Source organism: Mesocricetus auratus, unplaced genomic scaffold (assembly GCF_017639785.1).
Source record: "Mesocricetus auratus isolate SY011 unplaced genomic scaffold, BCM_Maur_2.0 Super-Scaffold_100004, whole genome shotgun sequence".
NCBI lineage: Eukaryota > Metazoa > Chordata > Mammalia > Rodentia > Cricetidae > Mesocricetus > Mesocricetus auratus.
The window spans coordinates 73,362,777-73,388,663 of record NW_024429189.1 but is presented as its reverse complement, the minus strand read 5'-3'; the positions used below and the strand labels follow the sequence as shown (position 1 = coordinate 73,388,663).

General features: G+C 38.6%; 1 protein-coding gene across 13 annotated transcripts in view; it reads right to left on the bottom strand.

Moving 5' to 3' along the window:
• The window catches only part of Dcdc1 (doublecortin domain containing 1), a 414,546-nt gene that overhangs the window by 174,055 nt on the left and 214,604 nt on the right, over positions 1-25,887 (bottom strand). For 12 of the 13 annotated variants that reach the window (XR_005877304.1, XM_040745964.1, XM_040745975.1 and 9 more), the window contains 3 exons: positions 22,298-22,358; positions 15,589-15,723; positions 14,794-14,951 (listed from right to left, as the gene is read on the bottom strand). Coding sequence is in view for 12 of the 13 variants with exons in the window: in XM_040745964.1 (XP_040601898.1) it covers positions 14,794-14,951; positions 15,589-15,723; positions 22,298-22,358 (354 nt within the window). In the remaining variant the exon portion in view is untranslated. The remainder of the gene's footprint in view (positions 1-14,793; positions 14,952-15,588; positions 15,724-22,297; positions 22,359-25,887) is intronic. The other variant, XM_040745973.1, reaches the window with a different exon arrangement.

The window sequence follows — 25,887 nt, the reverse complement described above, 5'->3', positions numbered from 1 at the left end:
TGTGATGCCCCTTGGTAGAAAAGATATGAAGTTAGGAAGCAGATTGAAACAATTTTTGGAACAACAGAGAACAGAAACTTCTCTTAAGGAAGTAAATAATACACAACAGACTTGGGACCTAAACAACTGAAGAGTAGTTTTTAAGTTTTTCATTCTTTTTAGCACCACCAGGGTTTTATTTTGATTACCATATCATATTATTATTATTATAGAAAGATTTTGCTTTTTACTTTATTCACTTGGAAATAAATAAAGACATCACACACAAAAATTAACTGTGTGGGGGGACTATTAAGTTTTCTTCATGGTCTAATGATGAATAATTCCTACCAAATCCTTGACAAATAGAACAAGTTTCAAGGAGAATCAGGATTAAAATAATTAGTTTGTGATGTGGATGTCACAAACATGAGAACCCAATTCTCTGGGTCAATTGACAAGTAAAATACACTTGGGGTCAACTTTAGGTTTTATAATAGAGTTTTAGAAGAGGAAGTTATCTAAAAATCATTTTCTTTGACCTATTTTGCTTCCTGGCCTCTCTGCAAACTCTCTGTCTTCTGTGTCAATGAATCTCCATGGATAATAGTGTTCTTGGCATGGAGTACGGCTGAAGACCCAAACAGTGAATTTGACTCAAATCCTATGTCTAACAACATGTCAGTTCTCCTGGAGAGCAATTCTGTTGTTGGAAGCACTATCTTTGTCTATACCTAAAACAGAGCATCTGTGAAGAAAGAGAAAAAGGGAACTTTAGCAGCTAAAAATGAAAAAGTGGGACTTTAAAAGAAATACCTTTCATGCCATAATACCAAATGTTTGGAATTTTACTTTCCTGTACTGATATCTAATCAAGAGTATAGTGCTTGTTGTGGGAACAAAGTTGTGTGATAAATTTTTAATTAGTATTTTCATTTGTTCAGTCCTTCTTAAATCTTCTTAAATCTGTAGTCTATAAAGAGCAGTGTGTACTATAGGATCATTCTGAGCTATCGTTCATGTTTGCTAAACTTTACACATTAGAGAAATATTTATTCATATTGTTTTGAATTTTTGAATTTGAAAGGAAAACAAAGGAAAATGCATGAGACAGTCCTGTTTCTCTGTTACCTAATTTGTAAGTTAGGAATAATATTAATAACTAAATTCATATGATAATAAAATACAAAGTGGAGTCCCGATATAATATACCTACACACTTAATCATAATAAAACTTCATACTTTTTCAGAAATAAGGAAAAAGAGAATTCTAGATGTGTAGCTTGTGAAAAGCAAATAACAACAAAAAATATGGGAAATGTTCCAGAAAGTGTAAGATATTCACAGAAGAATGTGCATCATGCCACAGAGTATTTACAGAATCAGACTACTGTTCTATTAAATAAATAACCAGATGTTTTATGTTAATATCAAATGAAGATTAACCATAGGCTAATATCAAATGGAGGATTTGAAAGCAGGTGGAGATACAGCTCTGGGTGTGACTTTGAGGGATTTTCCAAGAATCACTATGGAAGGGCTTAACCCCAAATGTGAGTTGAAGTATCCCTTTGGTTGTGGTCTTAGTCTCTGTTTTCTGGCTGTGGACACAATGTGAACATTCACACCATGTCCCTGAAGCTATTTCTTACTGGCCAGGATGAACTGTATTTCCTCAAAACATGAGTCTAAATAAGCCCATCTCTACTTAACTTGCTTTTGTTGAGTTTTAATTTTTACCTTGTCAGTGTGAAAAGGCACATATATACTGTCTTATGGCAGTTGTTTGACAAACATATGTTAAGTTAGTAAAATTAAAAGCAATTTATCTGTGTGATTCTTAGCATGCAGAATAAATTAATGCAATAGTTTAAGGGAGGCAGTAAAAACAGGTCACAATTATTGAAGATAACTTCTAAGCCCATACACACAGAGAAAAGTTTAGTGTTACGAGGTATCAAATAAGAAAGGTTATGTTACAGCATTTGCAAATTGGATGATAAAATTTTCTTCTTGCAGATGAAGATATGATTATGCAAAAAATAGTTGAACCTGAAAATTTTTAAGTGGAACATACCAAAAAATAGACACAGAGTCCTGTGTTTTCAGAAAATATGCAACAAGAAAGGTAAATATAGAATGTTGCATGTCCTGTGTTTTCAGAAAATATGCAACAAGAAAGGTAAATATAGAATGTTGCATGTTTCCAATGTTACAAAGTCATATGCCTGACCAGGGAAAGTTACAGCTTTCTCAGTTACTGGGTGACATTGGAACATTCATCGAATTGCTGACATTTGCTAAACATCACTGTTCACATGTGAAAAATGACCAAAGTTACTTCAGAAAATTTAAAAATGAGATTAAATATGAGAACACACAGAAAGTACCTTGCACTGAACTGACACAGAGAAGAGTTATAAATTTTCAGAATTTATATGAGCTGCTATTTATATTTATATTTCAGCTGTGGTTATAACTGCTAAAGATAAAAGAGCACATATGTTCTGCTGAAAAACAAAGAGTAGTTTAGTATGAACAAATTTCAGCTTATGTTTTAAATCATCGATAATTAATCACTGAGAAGTCATGATACTAACACATAAGCTAATCTCACAGTTGATTTTGTCAATTTGGAACACTTCCAAAAAAACAATAAAAATGATAAAGAAATGAGAAAATATCCTATATCCTGTTTCATCCTAAAGGGTACACTATATCAGGAAATATCTGTGAGCTATAAAAGCTAAATCTGTCTTTCTGAGTCTGGGTTACGCCACTTAGGATGGTTTCTTCTAGTTTCATCCATTTGTCAGTGAATTTCAAGATGTCATTATTTTGTATTGCTAAGTAGTACTCCATTGTGTATATGTACCACGTTTTCTTTATCTATTCTTCAAGTGAGAGACATCTAGGGTGTTCCTAGGTTCTGGCCATTACAAATAATGCTGCTATGAGCATAGTTGAACAGATGTCATTCGAGTATGTGCCCAAGAGGGTATTTCTGGGTTTTGAGGTAGATTGATTCCTTGTTTTCTGTGAAAGCAACATCTTGATTTCCAAAGTGGTTGTACAAGGTTTCACTCCCACCAGCAATGGAGGAGTGTTCCCCTTTCTCCACATTCTCTCCAGCATAAACTTTCATTAGTGTTTTTGAACTTAGCCATTCTGACAGGTGTAAGAGGGTATCTCAGAATTTTTTTCAATTTGCATTTTTCTGATGACAAAGGATGTAGAGCAATGCAGACTGAACTAGGCACCAGAATGTGGGTGACAGTTGGGGGGCTTGGGCAGTTTATGGGGCCTGCTGGCAGTGGAACCAGTAAATAATCTAGTACATGAACTGGCTTTTTGGAGCCCATTCCCTATGAAGAGATTCCTTGTTCAGCCAAGATACAGGAAGGAATGTTTTGGGCCTACCCCAAATGATGTAACAAAATCTGATGATCCCCATGGGCAGTCTTATCCTCTCTGAGGAGTTGATGGGGGGAGGGATGGGGAGATAGTAGAGGGAGTGAAAAGACAGGAGGGAGAGGGAACTGGGATTGATATGTAAAATAAGATTGTTTTTTTTTTAACTAAATCAATATCACCAAGAAATTACTTTTCTGGGTCTTAGTTAGGATTTCTATTACTGTGAAGAGACACTATGACCACAGCAACTCCTATAAGGAAAAGATTTAATTAGGTGATTTATAGCTCAGTGGTTCAGTTCATTATCATCATAGTGGGACATAGTGGTATGCAGGCAGACATGATTCTGGAGAAGAAGTTGAGAGTTCTACTTCTTGCATAGACAACAGGAAGTGAATTTTCTCACTGGGAGTAGCTTGAACAAAGGAGACCTCAAAGGCCACCTCCACAATGACACACTTCCTCCAGCAATGCCACACCTACTCCAACAAAGTCAAACCTCAAGTGTCATATCTATTCATGTGGATATGGATAAAAGACCTCAATTATGCTTGGCTCAAAGTAGGTATAGCAAAATAGATATATAGTCTGGAGTATTTCATGAATGCCAAGTTAGCATAGCTAAACAGGATATTTGATGAGGGTGTAAGCATTTTCTGTAGAAAATGAATTAATGAACAATGAAGACTTCATACCTGGAGGTACTATCATAGAGGAGTATCAGTTTGGAAATAAAACAATTAAATCTCAGATTCGGGTAGATTAAAACTTATATTGTAGGTTTTGATCACTAGTTCATTCAACAGTGTGTATTAAGTTTTAGTGTTTGTTTTAGGCAATGTTGCAGGTTCTGAGTGCACCCTGCAGGGGCGAAATAGTCAGGACATTTTCTTGTCCTCACACTGCCTATGTTCTCAAGAGGAAGACAAATGAGATATAACAAATGAGTAAACAGAAGATTTTAGACAGTGAGATGTGCTCTGAGTGAAATTACACAAACTGATAGAGCATGGTGGGAACTACTCCAGATAACATCCCACAACATTTTCTACAGGATAAGGTCTATTCTTAAGCATTCACTCACTTAACAACCATTTTCTATTGCACTGTCTTCCTGCCAGCACCATTTCAATCACCTGGAAACCATCAATTCATTTAATTTTGAAGGTTGGTGCTGTTACTACTAATAATTTACAAATGAACAAGTGGAAATGGAGGGGCCTAACCTACCAGGCTGAGGTCACATGACTATGAAGAATTTGGACCCAGGAAATTTTGCTCCCCAGCCTGTGCCCTAGCTTCTAGATTCTGTTATCAGCTGATGTTGTAGATTATTTCATTTAATCCTCACAGCTGCCATCTGAGGACTCACTTTGCAGATCTTGTCAGAGACTAATGTACCTGTGTGGTGTGGCTTCATTCTTTACTCAGCCACTTCATCTTATGCCCCTAGGTGACATTCATGAGGACTCAGTAAAACACTAACGTACTAAAACTTTATGTTTGTCTGTCATATAAAATTAACTCAGAAAAACTAAACCTCATTCACACATGTGCCACCAAATAACCTGTTCAATTATTTATTTTAAGCCAAAGCCACAGACATACTTTCATTTCCACGGATCTCACCTTTCACAATAGTAACTACATCCTGGTCCATTTCTAATTCTCTGCACACACCACTCTTCCCTTAAACAATGTAAAATAAAATTAAATTGACACAGCTTAAGCATTTCTAATCTGAAAATCTGAAATTGAAAAATTTTGAGTGGAAAATTTACAGCTGACCTTACTCAATGTGTCACTGTCAAAATACATTTATACACAAAGTATTGGATATCTAGAAAAATGTATATTATATATATATATATTATATATATTATGAATGAGCTCTATGTATGCCCTTGGGTTTTTTCTTAAGAGAGCTCATGCAAATGCAAGCATGCCAACATTTCCCTTTTCCCAGGTCTGAAATTTATAACATTTCTAGCCCCATGTATTTCTGATGAGGAACACTTGCCCAGCAATATTATACTTTTAAACACAGCAGATGAGGAAATAATTGAGTGAGATACAAACTCAAGATTCTTAACCAACCTTGGCTAAATCATCTAAATTTATTAGACTTCGAATTATTCATTACACTTTGAGAAGTGATGAAACTACATGAAGGGTCCGAAAATGTGTTTATATAGTGGAAAACACAGAAAGTTGTGAAATATTAATATACAAAATTGAAATAACCACAAACATAATTTTGTGCTGAACTGCATAACACCTTATCATCTTATACCAAGTTTCAGAACAAGCTAGTCCTGTCAGGTGTGTCAAGTGTCAAGGTTGTCCTAGAAATGTGTTTCTGAGAAAAATAAAGGAAAACCTAAGCAATTTCTCTTGTGAACTGAAAAGTCTTTCATTCCTCCATGTTTTAGCTGCAAGACACTGAGTCCCCAATCTTGCTACAAAGAATAGTTTGAACACCGTGTCTACTTCCATTTCTTTCACCTCAATACAATTGTGTCATTCTAGTAAGCTAAACTATTTGTACACAACATGTAGATGTCAGTCATATCCACCAAAGCATCTTTTATGTGGTAAAGACACTGCTACAGGTGTAACTGTTCATGGGGGCAACCTCCAGTTCCTCCCATAGGCGGTCTGTTAGGTAACAATACGTTTTCTCATAGATAAAACACCCCATTAAGAGGAAAGCCAGCAGAGACAGCTGATCCGAACAGGGGAGAGCTCTTGGACCCCAGACTGACAGCTGGGAGGCCAGCATGGGACTGATCTAGACCCGCCAAATGTGAGAGTCAGTGAGGAGGCCTGGGCAACCTATGGGGCCCTGAGCAGTGGATCAGTGTTTATCCCTCGAATACAAACAGACATCGTGTGTCCATAACACAAAGAGGGATGCTCTCTCAGCCTGGACTCTTAGGGGAGTGCCTGAACCCTACCCTGAGCGAAATGACAGACTCTAGATATCCCCTATGTGGAAGCAAATGGTGATAGGGTGGGAGGCTAGGGGGTGGGGGGGTGCGGGAGGAGGGGAGGGAGAGGGAACTGGGATTGACATGTAAAACAAGCTATTTAAAATTAAAATAATAATAATAAAAAAGAGGAAAGTTCTTTATAATTGAGGAAGCAAACAACTCAAAAGCCTCAAGAAGACCCTGAAACTGACCAGATGCGCTAGGCCTCTCCTTCACCAAGATTTTATCTCAGGACTACTGAGAGACACTCTCAGACAAGTTAAACTGCCTGCAAGAGGCAGGACCATTAAACTGCCTCGGAGTTGAGACCACTGAGCTGCCTGGAAGAGACATTCTCCAGCCTATTGGCTGTAGGCTGTGGCCTGAGCTCTAAGTTTCTGGTTTCCATGAACCATCACCCATGCTTGGGCAGCCTTTTGTAATAAAGTTGCCTTTGAGTCATTTCTGTCTCTGTGAGCAACCTCTCACATATACTTTCAAAAGACTCCAAATAAATTAATTAATCAATTTGGGACTCAGTGGTTTCTTACATTGGTCTGTCACAGATTTCCTATCTGGAATGAGTAGATACATGTTTAAATCCCTCTAGGATGTCACATCTGCATTTTCAACTCCAGGGGACCAGTACATCTGGCCCCGAACCAATCAGCACATTGTTCTTTGGTGGCTGGCTAGATATGTGTTGAAATGTAATTGGTGCGTGTGTGTGTGTGTGTGTGTGCGCACACGTGGTGTATGTATGTATTCTGCATATAGTGCTATTTTCTGTTCTTTCTTTCTGCATGGTATTGAACAGGTATTCTTCAGATAGAAGCTAAACTAAGAAACTGTCTACATCAACTATTTGCCCAATTAAAGCAACATGATAAGTAGAAACTGAAAAAGAAAAAGGTCCCCAGAAAGGGACTCTCCTAATTCCAGGAACCTGCAAGTATGATTCTCACTCCTGATTGTTGTTTTATAACACAGGTGACTTTAGTGAGCGTAATGTACTCACCCATGTCCCTTTAAAAGAAGAATATTCCCCCAGCTGGTGATGACTGTCATGAGTGTTACTGTTACTATTAAGTGCCATATCTAAAACAACTGCAAACATTTCTGCCATTAAGCAAACTGAAGTCTTACTGGACAGAGGCTGAATATTGGTGGATTTTAAAACACCACTCAAAAATGTGGTTTTAGTTCCTCTGGGATGTAGTAATTGTGCTACACAGTATTTGAGTGTCCTAAAATAACAACAAAATGCCCTGCTCAGCATGATCGTGTGCATATGAAACACAAGTACTCAGAGGCTGATTCAGAGTTGAGGTCAGTTTGAGAGACACAGCTAGTCCAGGTCTACTACTGAACCGGAAATTCACCATTTTGTCTAGAGTGACCCACTGTAAATCCCCGGGATCCTCTGGCCTCTACCCCCACCCAGCACTTGTATTATTGGCATGTGCCATTGTCCCTGGGTTTTATGTGAGCACTGGGAATCTAAGTCAGCTCCCTGTGCTTGCAAACACTTCACACACCCAGCTATATCCTCAGCACCTATACATGTCCACTGGGAGGTGAAAATTCAACAAGGTAAAAGTAGTGCTTTGCACTCAGCCTTTAAATAATTCTAAGAACAATACTGAATAGAACTGAAAGATGAAGACGACATTTGAAAAACAGAAATTAATCAAACTAGTTGGAGGTTTAGGTAATTCATGTCTGAAATGAGAATGAAAGTTAATCATAGACCCTTGACTTGAAGTCTTTGATAATTTCAGAACTGAAGCATATGACTCACACTAGATAGCTTGAATGCCTAATTTTTTTTTACTTTGTTTCAAGGAAATAGTGAGATTATATTATTTGTTCTCTTCATTTAATTCACACAGGGAATGCAGGAATTCATTAGAAAAGTTTACTAAAACTTGGAGCTGGGAAGAAAGATGTCTCAGTATGAAGACAGGGGTTTGGATCCCCAGGACCCATGTAAAGCAGGGCATGGAGAGGAGGATCCTTGAGACTTGCTGGCGAGCCACCATAGGCGAATCAATGAGTTCTAGCTTATGACAGATCTTGTCTCCAAATAGGGAGGAAAGAGACAGAGGAGAGCAGCTGACACTGACCTCTCTGCCTCCTATGTGCACATACGGCGTGCGTAGCCACACACATCCAGCCCCAACAAAAAAACTAAAATCCAAACAGGTATCGGATCTTGCAGTATCAAAGCATTTGAGTTTCTAATCAGGAAAACAGTTATAGAACTTCACATGTCTAGAATATAATCTCTTATTCTGAAATTTTCTTGCATAAGTCACAAAAGAGCTAAAGGCAAACTGTTAAAGCTGAGCACTTCTGAACTAGGAAGAGTGATCTAATGTTGGATTTTACTCCTAGAAATCATAATTAGATACAGTGGCATCATAATGAATTTCTTTAGATTTATCATTGTTGGTAAGCATTTTAGATGAATGAATATGTGAGAATTTGAACAGACTACATTCTCTCCAAAGCAGATTCTGATGATCACCAAAACTGACCTGTTTATTTATTAGCTCTATGAAAATTTGTGTTGATGTTAACTGAAAAAAACAGGGGGATAGTTCAAAGCAAATAACATGGTTACAGATTATCATCAACTATATGGTAAACCACACAAATGACTTAATAGGCTAATAAATCATAAGCTGTCGAATGCTCAAGAAAATCATAATATGATTCTTTCAATTTTAATAGGTGGTTTTTTACAATTTGTAATTATATAGACATGATCATCATTTGTCTGCTTAGAGAGCTTCTCATTACTATTAATTTCTCTTTCTTTGAAAAGCAAGAGACTATAATAGTTCCTTTAGTTGGTACATCTCAGATGTGTTACAGAAAGAACGTTAAATACAGAAAAAATTTTTAAAAAAAACATGTCATTTCTTTCAAGCTTCATTTCTTCTTATTTTGTCAGGAGGAAGAAAGGGACTTTTAAAAATTGACCAGTGCAATGTTTCTGGGATTCATATTCTCTTAGAATGACAAATACAATATACTGAGTACCAAATGCTCACTGTCTACTCCACGCCAGTCATAGCCAGACTTCACTATGATAAGAGCCTGGGCTTTATAGCAACTGTAAAAATACAAACAAGGCTCTAAAACTGACTCTGAAATTCTAGTTTATAAATGAAGTTTTGAATCTAATTTAAGCAAATCTCTTAGGTATAATGTTCTTCATTCAGAATGGGCTGCCTTTATTGTGATGGGAACACTGGATAGTCTTTGGGGATCAGAAACACCTGTTTCTTAGTAAATTGTGTTTTCTAATGATTGCAATAATTGTAAGACCCAGATTAAATTTCAAATGAGAATACTGTGTTATTTTTTAAATTGTCAGTGAAAAACATGAAATAAAACGTAAACCAATACTTTGTATTTCAGCCCAAATATTCTTCCCAGTAAAGTATGCACCAAGTGTCTATATTAAGATGTTTTTCATAACCTGTGTTGATTCCTACCTATTTTATATTCATTTAAATATGGTATTTGAGTCTTAAATCTTGGGAGAAATGCTATAAATAGAATTGTAAAACCCAGTAACAGCTACTGATACTTTGATGCATTTCCCTCAAATTACTCACCCATCCACCTACTGTATGACTTTACCTTTACCAGTGCAAAATCAGAATGACACGAAACATATTTTATAATTCACCCCTTTTGTTAGTGAGACATGAAAGTACATTTTTAATGAAAAATCATCAAAGCACTTTTAAATGTCTGATCTCTTCAAAGAATGAAGTGCATGCCAACTTGAGTCATGAAGACAAACATCAGGGCAGTCCATGGCAGCTGCTTGCTTCCCTGGGAAGGAAGGGGCTGCTCGTGAGTGTAGCAGCAGAGACCTCACTGCTCAGAACGTCACTAGTGGGAAAAGAACAAAGGCCCTTCCAATGCCACTAACACAGATGTGCCCAAAGGCACACTGTCAGAAACAGTTAGGTTGACAGCTACTCACAGTTCATTATTCTCCTCTCACAGGTCACTGGGTGACAAGCTGGGTCAGCATGCTTTGTTGGCTGTCCCACTCTTTCTCCACCTCTTATTCACTCTAAATATTGTTAAGGGGCTCCTTTGGCCAAACTAATGTAAACAAACACATTCCAGATACTCAACAATGACAATGACATTTATTTTCTTTTGTATTAAACTTGGAATCAAATGTATATACAACACAAAAATATTTTGCTAAAGTGTCAGTCACCAGGTCAAACAAGAGAATATATCCTCCATAAACTAGTAACTTGCATTAGGACCTCTTACAATAAGAGGATTCTCTTTTTCAATGAGAAAAGGATTTTCCCATGTTACAACAATAAAGAACAATCAACAATTAGACATATTCCTGAGTGTTGGAAATATGAATTAATTAAAATGACCCTGTAGGAGGGAGGACATAGTTCTTGGTTATTGTTTTAGATTGTGTGGTGCTGTGGGTGGGTGAGCATGTGAGTTTTGTTTAAGAATAAAATTCAGAAGAACAGACCAAGCAAAATGAAATAGTTTAACCTAGTTTTTAAAGAAATAACACACATACTGGTATGGCATAAATAAATAAAGGTAGTGAGAAAAAAGGATATCTATAGAGCCACACATGTCTGTGTTTGAATCCACTCTCCATAACAGAGATAGTATGTCTCAAAACTGCATTACATAAATACTTTTTTTTGTTTCTGTATGTTCACTGATTTTGAAAGTAATAATATCATCAGGCTATGAGACCTGAAAGCAAATCAATCCCTCTGGATGCTCTGAGAATAAATATGTAGAATATCAGTGGTTACATGTTACGGATCCACCAAACAGCACCTATTAGTTTTTAATCACTAAAGCATGAAGTATCTATCACAAGTTATAGCCACATGACCAGGAAAGGAGTTTTGAAAATGATTGACTTCAAGATTAGGCCTCTGTAAATCAGGGCATCTAGACTACAGACCTACAAAGTTAGATGCAACAGCAAGTTGGGATTTGGTCCTTTAATGATTTCTGTTTCTTACTTAGTCTTTGTAGAAAACTATCACTTCCATTATCCCCATTCCAAATTACTCTACTTTATTCAAAAGTCTCCACTTTAAGATACTCAGTTCAAATGCCAGCCTCATCTGAAGAGCTGAGATATGGAGTGACTGCTATGACAAGAGTGCCAATGGTTAAGCCGCTCATGACAGATACTAAGAGTAGGATTTGAACAATGATTGTCCTGCCTTAAATTACTGAGAAGCCTTATTCAAAACAGTGCATCTCCTCAGCTTCAGTGTTCTCATCAGTAAAACTGAGATAAATCTCCTGCTTACTGACTGTATAAATTATTGGATGATAATACATGTACAGCACTCAATAAGGTCACAAGTCCTAGTATCTGACACTAAGGACCATCTCCCTTTATTTTTACAAGTTGAGTATTGTGGCTCCCATCTTCCATCCTTCTAAGGGATGTAAAGCTAGATTATGACACACCTAGTTCTTTTCAGTTTCCCATCTTCACAACTCAGGTAATTTTATATCATTCCTTTATTATCTGCAGTGAGCTTTGCCTTAATTGAATTAACATTAAGAAAGGCATGTATGACTACATATACATAAACATATATCTATATCTATAAAATATATTAATGTATATGTGTATATATATATACATACCACAATACAATACGTTGATTCTAATATTTGGAATACACACAAATCTAATGAGACAATCTAGGATTCAAAAGTCATCAGCATACTAAATTCTACCCCACTTTTACTCTAATTTTTCCACAGTTCCTTTCAACATGTGAGGAAAGTAATTACTGTAAGTATTGTGCTATTCATTCAAAAGGATTGTGATAAATAACACAGAAAGAAAGATGAACTGCATCTGCTGAGGTCAACGATGAAGGAGAGAGGCAGAAAGTACTTCAATTTTTAGAACAAAAGTTCTAAGCTCTGTGTGATGCCTACAGAGAAAAGGCCCTTGGGCAATTTTTTATGAGAAGGAAACTACAGATATATTTGCCAGTCATTTATTTTTATTTATTTATTGGTTTTTGAGACAAGATTTCTATGTATTGCTTTGGAGCCTGTCATGGAATTCACTCTGCAGACCAGGTTGGCCACAAACTCACAGAGATCCACCAACCTCTGTCTCCTGAGTTCTGGGATTAAAGGTGTGTTCCATCACCACCCAGTGCCAGTAAATTGTTATTGACAAAACCCACAATTCTAAATATAGGAGTTCCAGAAAGTATACAGAATTAAATTCTGAGGGTGGAGAGATGTTGAGGGTGGAGAGATGTTCACCATTTAATGGTTTGTTTGGCTCTCCCAGAGGACTCAAGTTCAATTCCCAGTACCCATATTAGGTAGCTCACTACTGCCTATAACTCCAGGTCCAAGGGAATCAATGCCATCCTCTGGTCTCTGCAGGTCTTGTACTCATGTGTGCATGCGTGGACACACACACTTAGAAGTAAATTTTTAGAGCTAACCTATATATCAATGTTTTCTACACTGACACAATAATACTAATATTAAAGTTTAATTTATAAATTAGTCATAATAAGAAATTAAATTAATAACAGCTAATAAATAAAGCAACACAATCCAATAAAAGTTGTGAATTGGTTACTTCTGGAGTTTTCCATTTAAATATTTAGGCTCTGAGTGACCACAGGAGATTCCCACTGTGATAGTCGATGAGTAGACATAATGCTTGTTTAAAATTCTTTTTTATCCTTATTTGTTTTCAGAACATTTTCAGAACTGACATTTAGTGAGTGTTACTGATTTTTCTGAACATTTAAAATTATCTCATCAAATTTAACGGTCCAATATATAATACATCAGCTAATATGTTTTGTGGCCAGGGAAGGTGGGGCATTGCTCTCTATTACTTTGCTCCTCTCTCTAACATTAAGTTATCAGATTGTACTCTTCCTCCCTCCACCCCACCCCCAGGAAATTCAAAACAACAGAGTAAAGATGGCCAGTCCCTAACCTGTGGTAAGCCTATACCCTCAGGGAAAACTACTTCCAGCCTGGGGAGACAGAAAGTGTAGATAGTGGGTAAATTACCATAAGAGCAGGAATTAGCATGGAAGAACAAAAATCCTGTAGGGATGACAGGAACCTGAAAGCAAAAGAAATATGTTCGTCTAGAGCCCAGTGTAAGAACTAAGCCCAAGATGATAAAATCCAAACGCTCTGCAGGAAAAGACAAAGATGGCTGTGTGAGTCTAGGAAGACAAGTCGATGGTAGCTTCACAGGAAGTCTCAACACACCCCAAGTGCCCTGGTATTGCTTGAGTTCCCCATTTCAAATGGAAACAGTGAAGACTATTTCCAAGGGACGCTTACCATGGAGACATGAGAGTGGCACCAAGCATGCTGTGGACAGTGGCCAGGTCATGTGGCTGCAGCCTGTACTCATGCCACAAAGCCCCATAGAGTTGAGAAACCTGTGAATGCTTAGAAACTGAGAACCACAGAAAACCTGAACTTTGATGCCATCCAGGAAACCCTCACACTAGGAGAAAGTAAGATAAAAAAATTGGTATTTGTGAACCTCATCATCCAAATAACAACACATTAAAGACAGTCAATTGAGATGGGTTCTGTAATTTAAGAACGTGAAATAGCCTCCAGCTTACAAAGTTCTAAGGATTCTGTTCTTTCTAATACAAATTGCACTTCTATCTGAATTGCTGAATTAAAGTTAGGGGCATCATCAAACTAAATCAGCGTGCGTGACAATGCATTACTTCTGTGAGATCATGTGAATCTACAGTCATTTCAAACAAGAATAGATTTAAACTGCAGCTTATAAAGTGATTGTCAACCAATAAAACCACAGTTATAACAACTGTTAATCAGGCTAGGTGAGGAGAATATGAAAAATAGTTTCCATTTTCCAACCAGGAATAATTTGGAATTCTTAACAAACCATGGATGCTTCTTTCTCTCTGGTCATAGAAATGGCTAAGGTATTACGGGTCACTATAGAAGATCATCGGATGGAAGTACAATGCACTCCTTGTAGAAAAAAACAAAGGGATTGCCTATGTATTTGCCTTTCTCAAAGACCTGTAGGCACTTTCAAAATTGGATATATGCTCAGTATTACCTTTGCTTAATTATGTTGTTTATGTGTGTTTTACTGAGATCCTAAGACTACAATCCATCCTAAATATCTTCATAAATGATTACATGCATCAGTCTTCAATGAAATACACATAAATGTCACCTCTCTTCATCAAATATGACCCTGATACTACTATGATTGAAAGCCAAAGGGCTTTTGAGATATTTCAACAATCTTCAAGAAATCAATCTTACATGAAACTGAAGGAAAACGTCGAATGTCATTGAGCAATGAAGCGCGCTCTGTGGATCCCCTACCTCTGAGCAGGAGCCTTTGGATGTTTTCCTCCCAGTTTCCTCAGCAGCGCCACTGGCAGCTGCTCTGTTTCCTCCAGAGAGCCTTGCGGCTCATCGTGAGTATCCGAGGGTTCCGGCAGCTGCTTCAGTAAAGGGCTGTTGGCCTGTTTTTGTAAACCCTTGTAATGAGACAAAGGAATGGTGTAGTTAATTTTCACTGAGTGAAAATGTTTATGATATATGTTCTCAAAACATAATATTGAAAGGCTCCTGGTTCTTTGTGTTTTCCTACAGCACAGGATCTTGTATGCAGCCAGAACAAATAAGGGAAATCCTATGTGAAGTATAGGCTATTACCATCTGTTAACAAAATATCTATACACCACTGAACTTATATAAATATAAATATAAACATGTCTGTGAATATTACAGTATGGGGCTGGAGAGGTGGCTCAGCAGTTAAGAGCCTGGCAGTGCTCTTCCAGAGGGCCTGGGCTTGATACCCAGCACCCACATGGCAGCCCACAACCATCCATCCCTCCAGTTTCAAGGGATCCAATGCCTTCATCTGGTCTCCACAGGCACTAGGCACACACAGCCCATGTACAAACATAAAGCCAAAACACTCACACACAAACTAAAAAATAAGTCTTTTTTTAAAGAAGAATATTAGAGCATCATGTGACTTAAACAATCAACAGCATTGTCATGAGAATTTGGGCTTGTTTCCTGAAAACAACAACTAGAATACTTTTTTTCTTTTCAAGATACACTTAAGAGGTCTGTTTCTGTCTTGCCTCTGGCCACCACACTGACCTCTTCCACACAGGGTCTGTCATGTTCTTGATGAGATATGGTCCAGGCTCTGTGGTTAATATGGTCCCCTGTTGGGCTCATATCCCCCAGAGCAGTGAACTCTTCCAGGTAAGTCAGGACAAACTGAGGATAAGCCTGGAAAGAAGGAAAAAAATAAAAAATATGCCATCCTTGTATGCTACAATTGAAAACTGAGGGGGATAAATTAGCAGTAAAATGGTTTGCCTAATAAATTTTGTATTTGGGGTCAAATCATTTTGGTTAACGTTTTTAAAACTTATTTGGAGATAGTTTAGCTAGGGAGATTATCTGTATCTTATGCAGCTGTGAGAATATTCAGGACTGGGTAGAATGGCTTTATTGGTAAACTATTTGCAAGCATGAGGACCCAAATGATTCCCAGAACCCACGAAAACATAAGGCCCAGGGAAGGTGGCAGAGCTGGCAATTCTGGCACAGGGAAGGTGGTTGGTGACAGGCAGGCCTCTTGGCCTGGTGGGTGGGCAGCCTATCGCTTTCGGTGTCCTCCAGGCCAATGAGAAAATTTACCTTGAAAAACAAGATGAGTAACTTCTGAGGATCAAAACCAAAAGTTCTCCTCTGCCCTCTACACACATACACATGTATATGCCCATACTCTCATACCAAGGCAAGCACTACATTCACACATGTACACAAAAACTCAGACATCAGTAACTACAATTTTCATTTGTAGTCTTAAAATACGACTGTGAACATGTATGTACATATGCAAAATATGCAGTTGCTATATGGATTGGCAGTACTCAATTCTGTTCAACAACAAACAAGAGAATACAGACTGGAAATTAAATAGCTATGTGGAGACAGTCTATACATATCAGGCACAGACTACAAGCATTAGTCTGTGAACATGGGATGAGAAGAACATGGAAACACAGATACTGAAGAGCTGTGATTTATTTAGCTGGCAACCACAGAAGCAAACATTGTGGATATATAAATAGAAAAACAGCCTACAGGGTACACAGTAAGAATGAACCGCTGAACCAGCCACACATGGTGTGCCTTGCTAATTCTCACATGGGATCATCTGCCATCTGTTCATCGGGCTTCCTATGAACACCACCACTGGCCAAGTGTGCTTGGACACAAGCTGTCACAATCAAGGAAGAGGGACACAGTCCAGATGGAGGTTATGTATACTGTAGAGGGCAACTTAGGGGACGTGACCCTCCCACCCAACAGCACCTTGTTTTATGTGTAATGTCTACCCATCTCTCTCCCTGTGCATTTTACTTTGTTTTAAGTTGATGGAGGAAATTGTGGTGTAAGCATTTTAGTTTGACTTGTATATTGTTGCTGCTCCATGAACTCTAGCTAGTCTTCTAGTGTGCCTCCAAGATATCACTGTATCAAAGGACTGTCCCATGTGACCACAGGTTCACATCTACATCTCTCCAACAGTCTTTGAAATAGCTGCTATTATTGTGCCCATATTAAAGATGAGGTGATATTCACAGTGAAGTCTCTGACATGCTCAGTGTCAGCAGCTTGCCTACTAATCCAGAAAGCCCCAGTGTGCTCTCTCAATTATTCTTGTTCTATTTTGTAAAGCCTGGAACTAAATTCTAACAAAAAACTACCAAGAGGCGTTCAGTGAATAACTCATGGCACTGAGTATCTTATACCATCCTAGAATGACTTTAACCTTAAACTTTCCTAGAAAGTGAGTGAGCAGAGGCTGGAGAGATAGCCCAGGGTTAAACCAGTAGGCAGAGAAAGAAAGAAGATATACAGAAAAAAATTAAGAGAGAAAAAGATGCAAATGAAAAATATGGTGAACAGCATTTCTGTTGGATTAGTCAAGGACTATCAAAATGTTAAGGGTATAATCTCTCTGAGTTAACAGACACATATGGACAAGCATGTTCATTGCAGCAGCACTGCTCATATCTGCTTAGATGTGGATCTCTAGTAAATTTTTAAAAGTAGCATTGATATGGATGCAAACATGGAAAGATGGCCATGCTAAGTCATCAAGAGGAAAATTATGATCACAAAGTCATATTTATGGCTGTGTGTTTTGTTGTATCTAATGAATTAGTAATTATGTGGTGTCAATGTTAATATGAATATTTGAATAATATGATTGAGAGGTGCTTTTGCTTTTTTGTTTGTTAGAGACAGAATATCATGGAGCCCAGGTTAGCCTCACTCTTGCTACGCAGCTGAGGTAGGCCTTAAACTCTTGATCTTCTTGTCTCCACTTCAAAGGACTGAAACTGCAAGTATGTCTCATCATGTGCCTTCTGCTTGTATTTTTATTTATATTTTATTCAGTTCTAAATTGCAGGAGGCTTTTCTTCAAGAATAACATATACTGTTTTTATTACTTAAATAAGAACCCTGTAATGTGTGAAAATATGTACATAATAACTTCTAGGAATATACATATAAATAGTTCTGGGAACTAGAATAAAGAAGAATTTGAAGAGACCATATGTGTTATTATGTTTTTATAGTAACCTTGGTTGCACAGAAATATTACTCTTATATAACTTGATGATTTAAAAAAACAGTTAATTTCTTTAGTCCATATGCTTGCAACCTTGGAAAAACATTCTTGAATCTCCACATTCACCTAAAATTTTAGCAAGAAAGCTTAAGATTGAAAGGTTTTTACACATTACATTGAGATTTATATCACACCTATTGTATTATATTGCGTTTTTATTACTGTCTTACACCTGATCATGACACTTCAGCTAAAGAGAGAGTGTTGAGCAACACAGAAGAGGATTGTTCTATACTGTTTCTACAGGAAAATACCACAATCACAGGAGACCACTGTATTTTCAATATGAGGGACAAAGAAAAGCAAAGGACAAAATTATCATGCTACCATCTATTTTTTTGATAAATTTGCTGTCCTGATCTCTTCCTATACATACATTCCTTTGGTATAATGTAAATACACCTAAGTGATACTGCTTTCTTACTTCATATTTACCAGCTCATGCCGTTGGCAGTTTCATCTCTCATTGTAAATTACCCTATAGATTTGTGACGTTACCACCAGCACTCATAATGACAGTGAAGTCCGTTGATGACTCAGTGTCAGCTCTCACTGTTCTGAACAATGCTATAATGAACATTCTTCAAGGTATGTCAGCATGCCTCCCACTTCAGAGTGAACAGCTGTACATGGGAATTCTGAATTAAAGGACTGTGGGGAATTTTTTTAAATAATTTTGATTGTTGCCAAATGGACCCTGAGAAATAAAATACCATTTGTATTCATAACTTTGTGTAGTCCCTTTCCTCATTTGCCAGCATAGATCTATGTGATCTAAAGAATTTGGCAGAAGTATAAATGACCTTATCAGAGACACCAAAGCTCCTATTTTCTCCTTGCTTCTTCCTGTCTTGTTCCAACAGCTCACATTATGGACAGTGCTGTAGGAAGAGGTCACACTGTGATGGACTAACACCTCTGGGCAGCAGCAGGTGTGAATGCACTCAGAAGCTGACTTCCCATCTTGATTCAGCCACAGACGTCTGAAGCTCTTGGTTAACATATTGGCCCCATTCTCATGAGAAACTCTGAGTTATAACTACCCAGTGAGGGGCTGGATAGATGGCTCAGGCTCAGCGAATAAGAACACTGGCTGTGCTTCCCAAGGACCCAGATTTGATTCTCAGCACTCACAAGGTGGCTCACGACCACCTATAACACCACTTCCAACATCCTCTTCTGACTTCCTGGACACTGGACATGCCTGAAGTGCATAGACATACATGCAGGCAATATCTGCTGCTGCTGCTGATAATGATGATGATGATGATGATGATGATGATGATGATAACTACAGCGAAGTCACTTTGGATTCCCAACCCATGAAACTATGAGTGTTTGCTGCTTGAAGTTTCTGTGCTTTGGAGACAAGTTACTGCACACAGTAGAAAACTAATGCTACTCAGAGGTGAGCATGTATGTACCCCATAACCTTCATCAGACTGGAGAGTCCCAGGCTTACTATTATTCTCATGGGAGGAATGTACCATCACACTGTCTGACAGTGTGATTGACTCCTTAATGAGACCACATGCTTTATTTGGCTTGACTTTTATTTTTTCTTCTGATTTATTTTGTTTGAATGTCCTTTGACCTTTTTTTCTATCAAACGGTTTAAACTTTCCTGTGGAAATGCCAGCCTTACTATATAGTATTATATTATCTCACTCTCTGATGCTTATGTTGCTAAGATTTTTCCATATTTCCTTATTTACTATTTACCTTTTGTGTTTTATTTTGTTTAGATGGTGTCTCTCTATGTAGCCCAAGCTACCCTGGAGCTCTCCATGTAGACCAAGATAGCCTTGAACTTACAGAGATCCACCTGTCTCTGCCTCTTGAGTACTGGTATTAAAGGCATTAGCTACCATGCCCAGATTCTTTATTTACTTTTTGCTTAAGCTATTATTAGCTTAGGAGTTCTTAGTTTCACACATGCCCCAAGGCAGTCTTCTCTTAAACAGACTGTTTTTCTATGCTTCCCAAATCGCATACTTAACACTACACTGAGTTAGATGCTTCAATGTACATTTTCTTCTATGTGAGTGCTCATATTTAATATTGAATTTAGCTGTGGTTAGTCAAATATCAATGAAACACGATTGTATTACTTTTTGCAAGTGAGTAAAGAAATAGTTGACATAAAAAGAAAACATTTATCCAAGTAAAAACAACACAGTAAAATGCAATAAATGTATTTAAATTTTTCCGTTATTATCATTATTAACTTCAAATTACCAATTAGCTGTTCTAAGCCAGGATCTGTGCCAAATGCTCACAATGCTAGCGTTAATGTCTCCACTTTGCAGATGAAGAATGTGAGGCTCAGAAAGGTTAGGTGATTTGCCTAAGGCCACACAGCTAATAAGTGTTGGAGCCAAGATACATTTATAGTATCCTACAGCAGCAATTCCATCCTTAAAAAATTTAAATGGCATGAGCACAGCTGCAAATAATTACCAAATTATCCTCCATTTTATCTTTAAATGTATGGAAATAACTTGGATATGACTACATGTGGCGCTAGTCAAATTTTCAAATGTTTCAAAGCCTGAAATGATTCATTAATAAATAGTTTCTCTCTGTGGATTTATAATAATTATAGAAAAATCAGTGATTGTATTTGTGAATGAAGGTTAGAATCCAAACCTACTTAAAACTAACTTGCGTTTTAAGAAGGAAAGCATGCATCATCTGCTTGCAGAGACGTGCTCCGGAGAGGACGATACACTTACATGGTAAAGACAGAGGCTGCACACTGGGAAGGTACTAGAGCAGTGTTAGAAGAACTTCCGTCTCAGGGAGAACATTGGAAATAGCCCAAGGGGAGAATAAGAATTTATTTAGGTTCATGGTTTCAGTGCATGGGGTTCCATGTCTCTGGGCCTATGGTGAGGCAGGCCATCATGGCTGAAGGGCATGATAGAGTAAAGACGTTCACTTCGTGACAGCCAGAGAGGAGTGTGCTTGGGATGAGGGAAAGGCCAGCACCATGCATGCCTTGCACAGAAAAGTGACGTACCCAGCCCTGGCTCCCACTGCCTATTAGTTGGTTCTATTTTATTCATCAGTGGATTAATCAGTTCACTTGGTTAGAGCCTGAATGTTCTAATCACTTCTCAATGGTCCATGGACTCAGGTTTAACTCTGACACATGCACATAGAAATCACAGGCAGGGCTATTGGGGGAGAAAAGATGAAGATGCACCTGAAACTTGGTTCTGTTCCACATCTGTCAGTGAGTCCTACTAAGAGGTATTTTTAAAAATATTCAGCATCCGTAGCAATCAGGAAAACACTAAATAATGTAAAGGGTGTTTTTAAAAACCATGTGGAAACCTATAAGTGTCCTAAAATAATGTATTCTCTTTTTTTGGTTTTACAAGACAGGGTTTCTCTGTATTATTTTGGAGGCTGGCAGTCCAGCCTAGCCTCGAACTCACAGAGATCCGCCTGCCTCTGTGCGTGCACGTGTGTGTGAATGTGTGCCCATGAGTGCTGGTGATCTTGAATTGCAGAGGCTTTGGGTCTACGTGGAGTTAAGGGTGTTTTTCGTAAGGGTTTTGGGGTGTGAACCTGGTCCTCTGCAAGAGCAGCACATGCTTCTAAATGCTAAGCGATATTTCCAGCCCCTAAACATAGTTTCTAAAGTAGTGTAACTGGAATTCCCCCACATGGGGGATAATTCTCCCAGAAACCGTGGACTGTCAAACATCCCAGTCACAGGTGTAGGGTGCTTCTCCCTCCAGTTTGTTGGCCAGGGGTTTCCAGAGACCCTCAAACAACATAGGCTCTCACAATCTCACTTGGTTGCCCAACAGAACTTGAGGGTAAAAAGCTAATACTAAAGACGGCAACACGTCTGTTAGTCCAAAAATCAAGCAGGCACTGAACTAGTCTTATTTTAAAGTGTAAAGAAACAAAGTGTGGAGTCAAAGAGTTATGAAAAATTAATTTTCACTTTGAAAAACAATGTTTTTTAATTAAATAAAAATTCCAGAATAACCCTTGAGTTAAATTAAGCTAAAAATTCAATTTCAAAGCAGAAAGCAATATCATTTGTGCAGATACAGAATCTCTTTCAAAGCAGTTTATTTTATATGAATCTAAGAACAACTTTTCTTAGGAATGAAAGGTGTGTTCTATCCTCACCTTAGAATAAATACAGCCATCTGTTCCAAATATCCACTTCTGGGACTCATCTCCTTCATGTCTGCAAATGAAAAAAGAATTTATTGACTGTTGCTTTTGCTGCACACAGAAATACCTCTGGGTTTTAAGTGAAATCATCATTTTTTCATAAATCTGGCAAGAGAACAAACTACCTCACTCTAGTGCTGCAGCACTGTGGTACCCAAAGCCCTGTGTGTGGTGTGATGTGTGTGTGTGTGTGTGTGTGTGTGTGTGTGTGTGTTTGCAATGTATTTATTTCCAACAACAACATTGACAATAGGACATTTAGAGATTAAATATAGTTAGCAAAGTATTGCAGAGGCCGACACTGTGACCCATGTCCATAATTCCTGGGGCAGGAATACTGGTGCTGTTGTTGCTTCTGCCTTTTGTCCTAATGGACTGGTGGCCAACAGGCAGGGAGGAAAAGGGGAACCCTCACAGAAAGGAAGGAGGGAAGGAGGGAGAGAGGAAGGGAGGGACGGAGAGAGGAAGGGAGGAAAAGAGGGAGGGAGGGAGGGAGGGAGAGAGGAAGGGAGGAAAAGAGGGAGGAAGGGAGGAAAAGAAGGAGGGAGGGAGGGAGGAAAAGAGGAAGGGAGGGAGGGCAATCAAAAATGTAGAAATTTCTACACCTCCCCACAAAATGGTCCTTCCTAGGAGGAAAGTAGAATGGCTTAGCTGTGCATGAGGGGAAGATGATGTGTAGAAAGCAATGTCATGAGAACAACAGGAACCTCAGGCAGCTCTTCTGAGACGGTTGTGGAATTGTGATAAGGTCATGAAAACAACAGGAACCTCAGGCAGCTCTTCTGAGACGGTTGTGGAATTGTGTTAAGGTCATGACAACAACAGGAACCTCAGGCAGCTCTTCTGAGATGGTTGCAGAATTTTGTTAAGGCACATCATGTAGTCTGAACTAAATATGAACAAGAAAAAACCTGAAGTGTAATGAAGCTAATCGTGCCTAATTAACTAATCATGTATTCATTAATATCAGGAAACTTTACAACGGTACAACAAAATGAATTCAATTAAGTGTAACGGGATGTTAAACAGGACTTTTCCTACTGCCTCTGAGTTTTGACAGAACCATCAAAGGTTGAGCATATGAGGCATCAGGATTTTTACTGTGTTCTTAAATTCATTCTCAAGAAAAATCAGTTTAATGCATGAGTCCTCCACATACACGTGGCAGAGAGCAGAAGGCTAGACTGTTATGAGTGCTTGGAGGCTTGCTGCATCTACATGGTCTTATGCCATTCTAATGAAAAGAATTCAGGGAAATCTAGACGAATGTGGTCTCTGGATCAGACTTTGGAAACACTGAACTGGAATGAACCAGAAGTGAGGAAGACATGTTATTTATAATTGTGAAATAATAAGAAATCCATTGCTTCTGCTTCATGCCTTGGATGCAGAATTCCTTAAATGTCTTGGAACCTCCTGGGTGTCAGAGCAGTTTTGGCTCTGATGATTCAGGTCTTACTGGGTTTCCAGGATGACGGTTGGTCACCAGCTTAAAAAGACTGAGTTGTGATGGAGACTTAGAATTTTCTCTTTACCCCCAACTTCTGGGAAGAGAAGAAAAATACTGGAAATTATGTTACCGATCAATCATACCTCCATTGAAAACTATGCTTTTGGGGGTTGTAAGCATGTGTCCGGAGGTTGATGCACAGGCTTCCACAAAGTAGGATCTCCTGGACTCAGGACCTTTCTAGCTGTTGTTCTGTGTACTTCTGAGAACCTGCTGCCTTTGTGTTTCTTTATATAAAAGAACAAGCTCCTTTAAGTGTTTCCATGAGGTCTGGAAGCCAATTTCACAGTTACTGGATCTGTACTCCTGACCTCTGAAGTTGGTACTGAGGCCTTACCCTGTGGAAGCCAACATTAACTACGACAACTCCAGGTCAGTCAATGTGCAAACTGAACTGCATGACTGAACAACCAGCTGACATCTGCAGACTATTTGAAAACTGACTGTGTAAAAAGAATCCCCACATATCAGAAGGGACGTCTATACAGTAAAGAAGTGTTTGCTTTCTTATACAAATATATAAAGGGAGAATGGAGGTGGTAGCCACAGCTATCGAGTGATGGTCAGAGAGGCTAGTCCAAGGTTTGCTCCAGAAAACTGGACTGAATACAAGGAACATGACACTATTAAAGAGAATGACTCATTTTCCTTTCTTAGTCACTGAGGTCCTGGGGACTGAGCTAGACAAGTGTTCTACCAGACTAGGCTGCATCCCATCCTATGAAATGAAATTGAATGGATAAGAGGAAGCATAGACATGAGAAAACATAAAGCATTTTAAGGCTTACATAAAACGTTAGTGAACTAATTTTCAAGGGGAATTCTCCCAGAACAAGAATTCCAGTTTCAAGTATTAAGCCAACTTAACTGTTGGTCAGCTTAGTCTCTGGTGGGTGATAGAGGCTAGGGCACTGTCATACTGGGTGATGGAGGCTGGGGCACTGCTGTTCGGGGTGATGGAGGCTGGGGGGCACTTTTCTTCTGGGTGATGGAGGTTTGGGGGCACTGCTGTTCTGGGTGATGGAGGTTTGGGGGCACTGCTGTTCTGGGTGATGGAGGCTGGGGGCACTGTTGTTCTGGGTGATGGAGGTTTGGGGGCACTGCAGTTCGGGGTGATGGAGACTGGGGGGCACTGTTGTTCTGGGTGATGGCAACTGGAGATCACTATTATACTAGGTGATGGAGGCTGAGGGCACTGTCATACAGGGTGATGGAGGCTGAGGGCCATGGTTGTTCTGAGTGATGAAGGTTGGGGGGCACTGTTACTCTGGGTGATGGAGGCTGGGAGGTACTGTTGTTCTGGGTGATGGAGGTCGAGGGGCGCTGTTGTTCTGGGTGATGGAGGCTGAGGGGCACTGTTGTTCTAGGTGATGGAAGCTGAGGGGCACTGTTGTTCTGGGTGATGGAGGTCTGGGGGCACTGCTGTTCTGGGTGATGGAGGTCTGGGGGCACTGCTGTTCTAGAGTTCCTTGTGTAGTAAATAATTCACAGAGGTTAGTAAAGCAAATGAGAAGTTGTCTTACTTGAGGCTTCTTTATTAGGGCCTAAACTAAAATTATCACCTTGATAATAATAGTGTATCCTAAAGACGGTACACAGATGGAAAATGTGAGGAGAACTGGGGAGAAGCCACCTCCAGCACAGAGCTGTCTCAGATCAATTAGAAGCCTGTAACACTAGTCATTTCACATCACTTGAAGCTGAGTAATAATATTCACATTTAGCATAATTACTTATAATCTGGATGTAATCTCAGTGACCTAACACACATCAGTACATGTACAAATATTTTAATACAATTATGTTAAAATGCTCACCAAATAGTTTCATGCTGCAAGCTTTCCCCCAGTACTGACAATGCTCATATTTTAACAACTAAATACAGAACTTGTTTAAAAATCAATATTGTTGGTTAAAGGTTATCAATTTAGAATTTAGAAATATTTTATTTTTATTTTAAAACTTTATTTCTAAAAAACTTTACAAATAAGAAAATAACACACAAAAACTAAACTGTTAAAGTAACCATTTT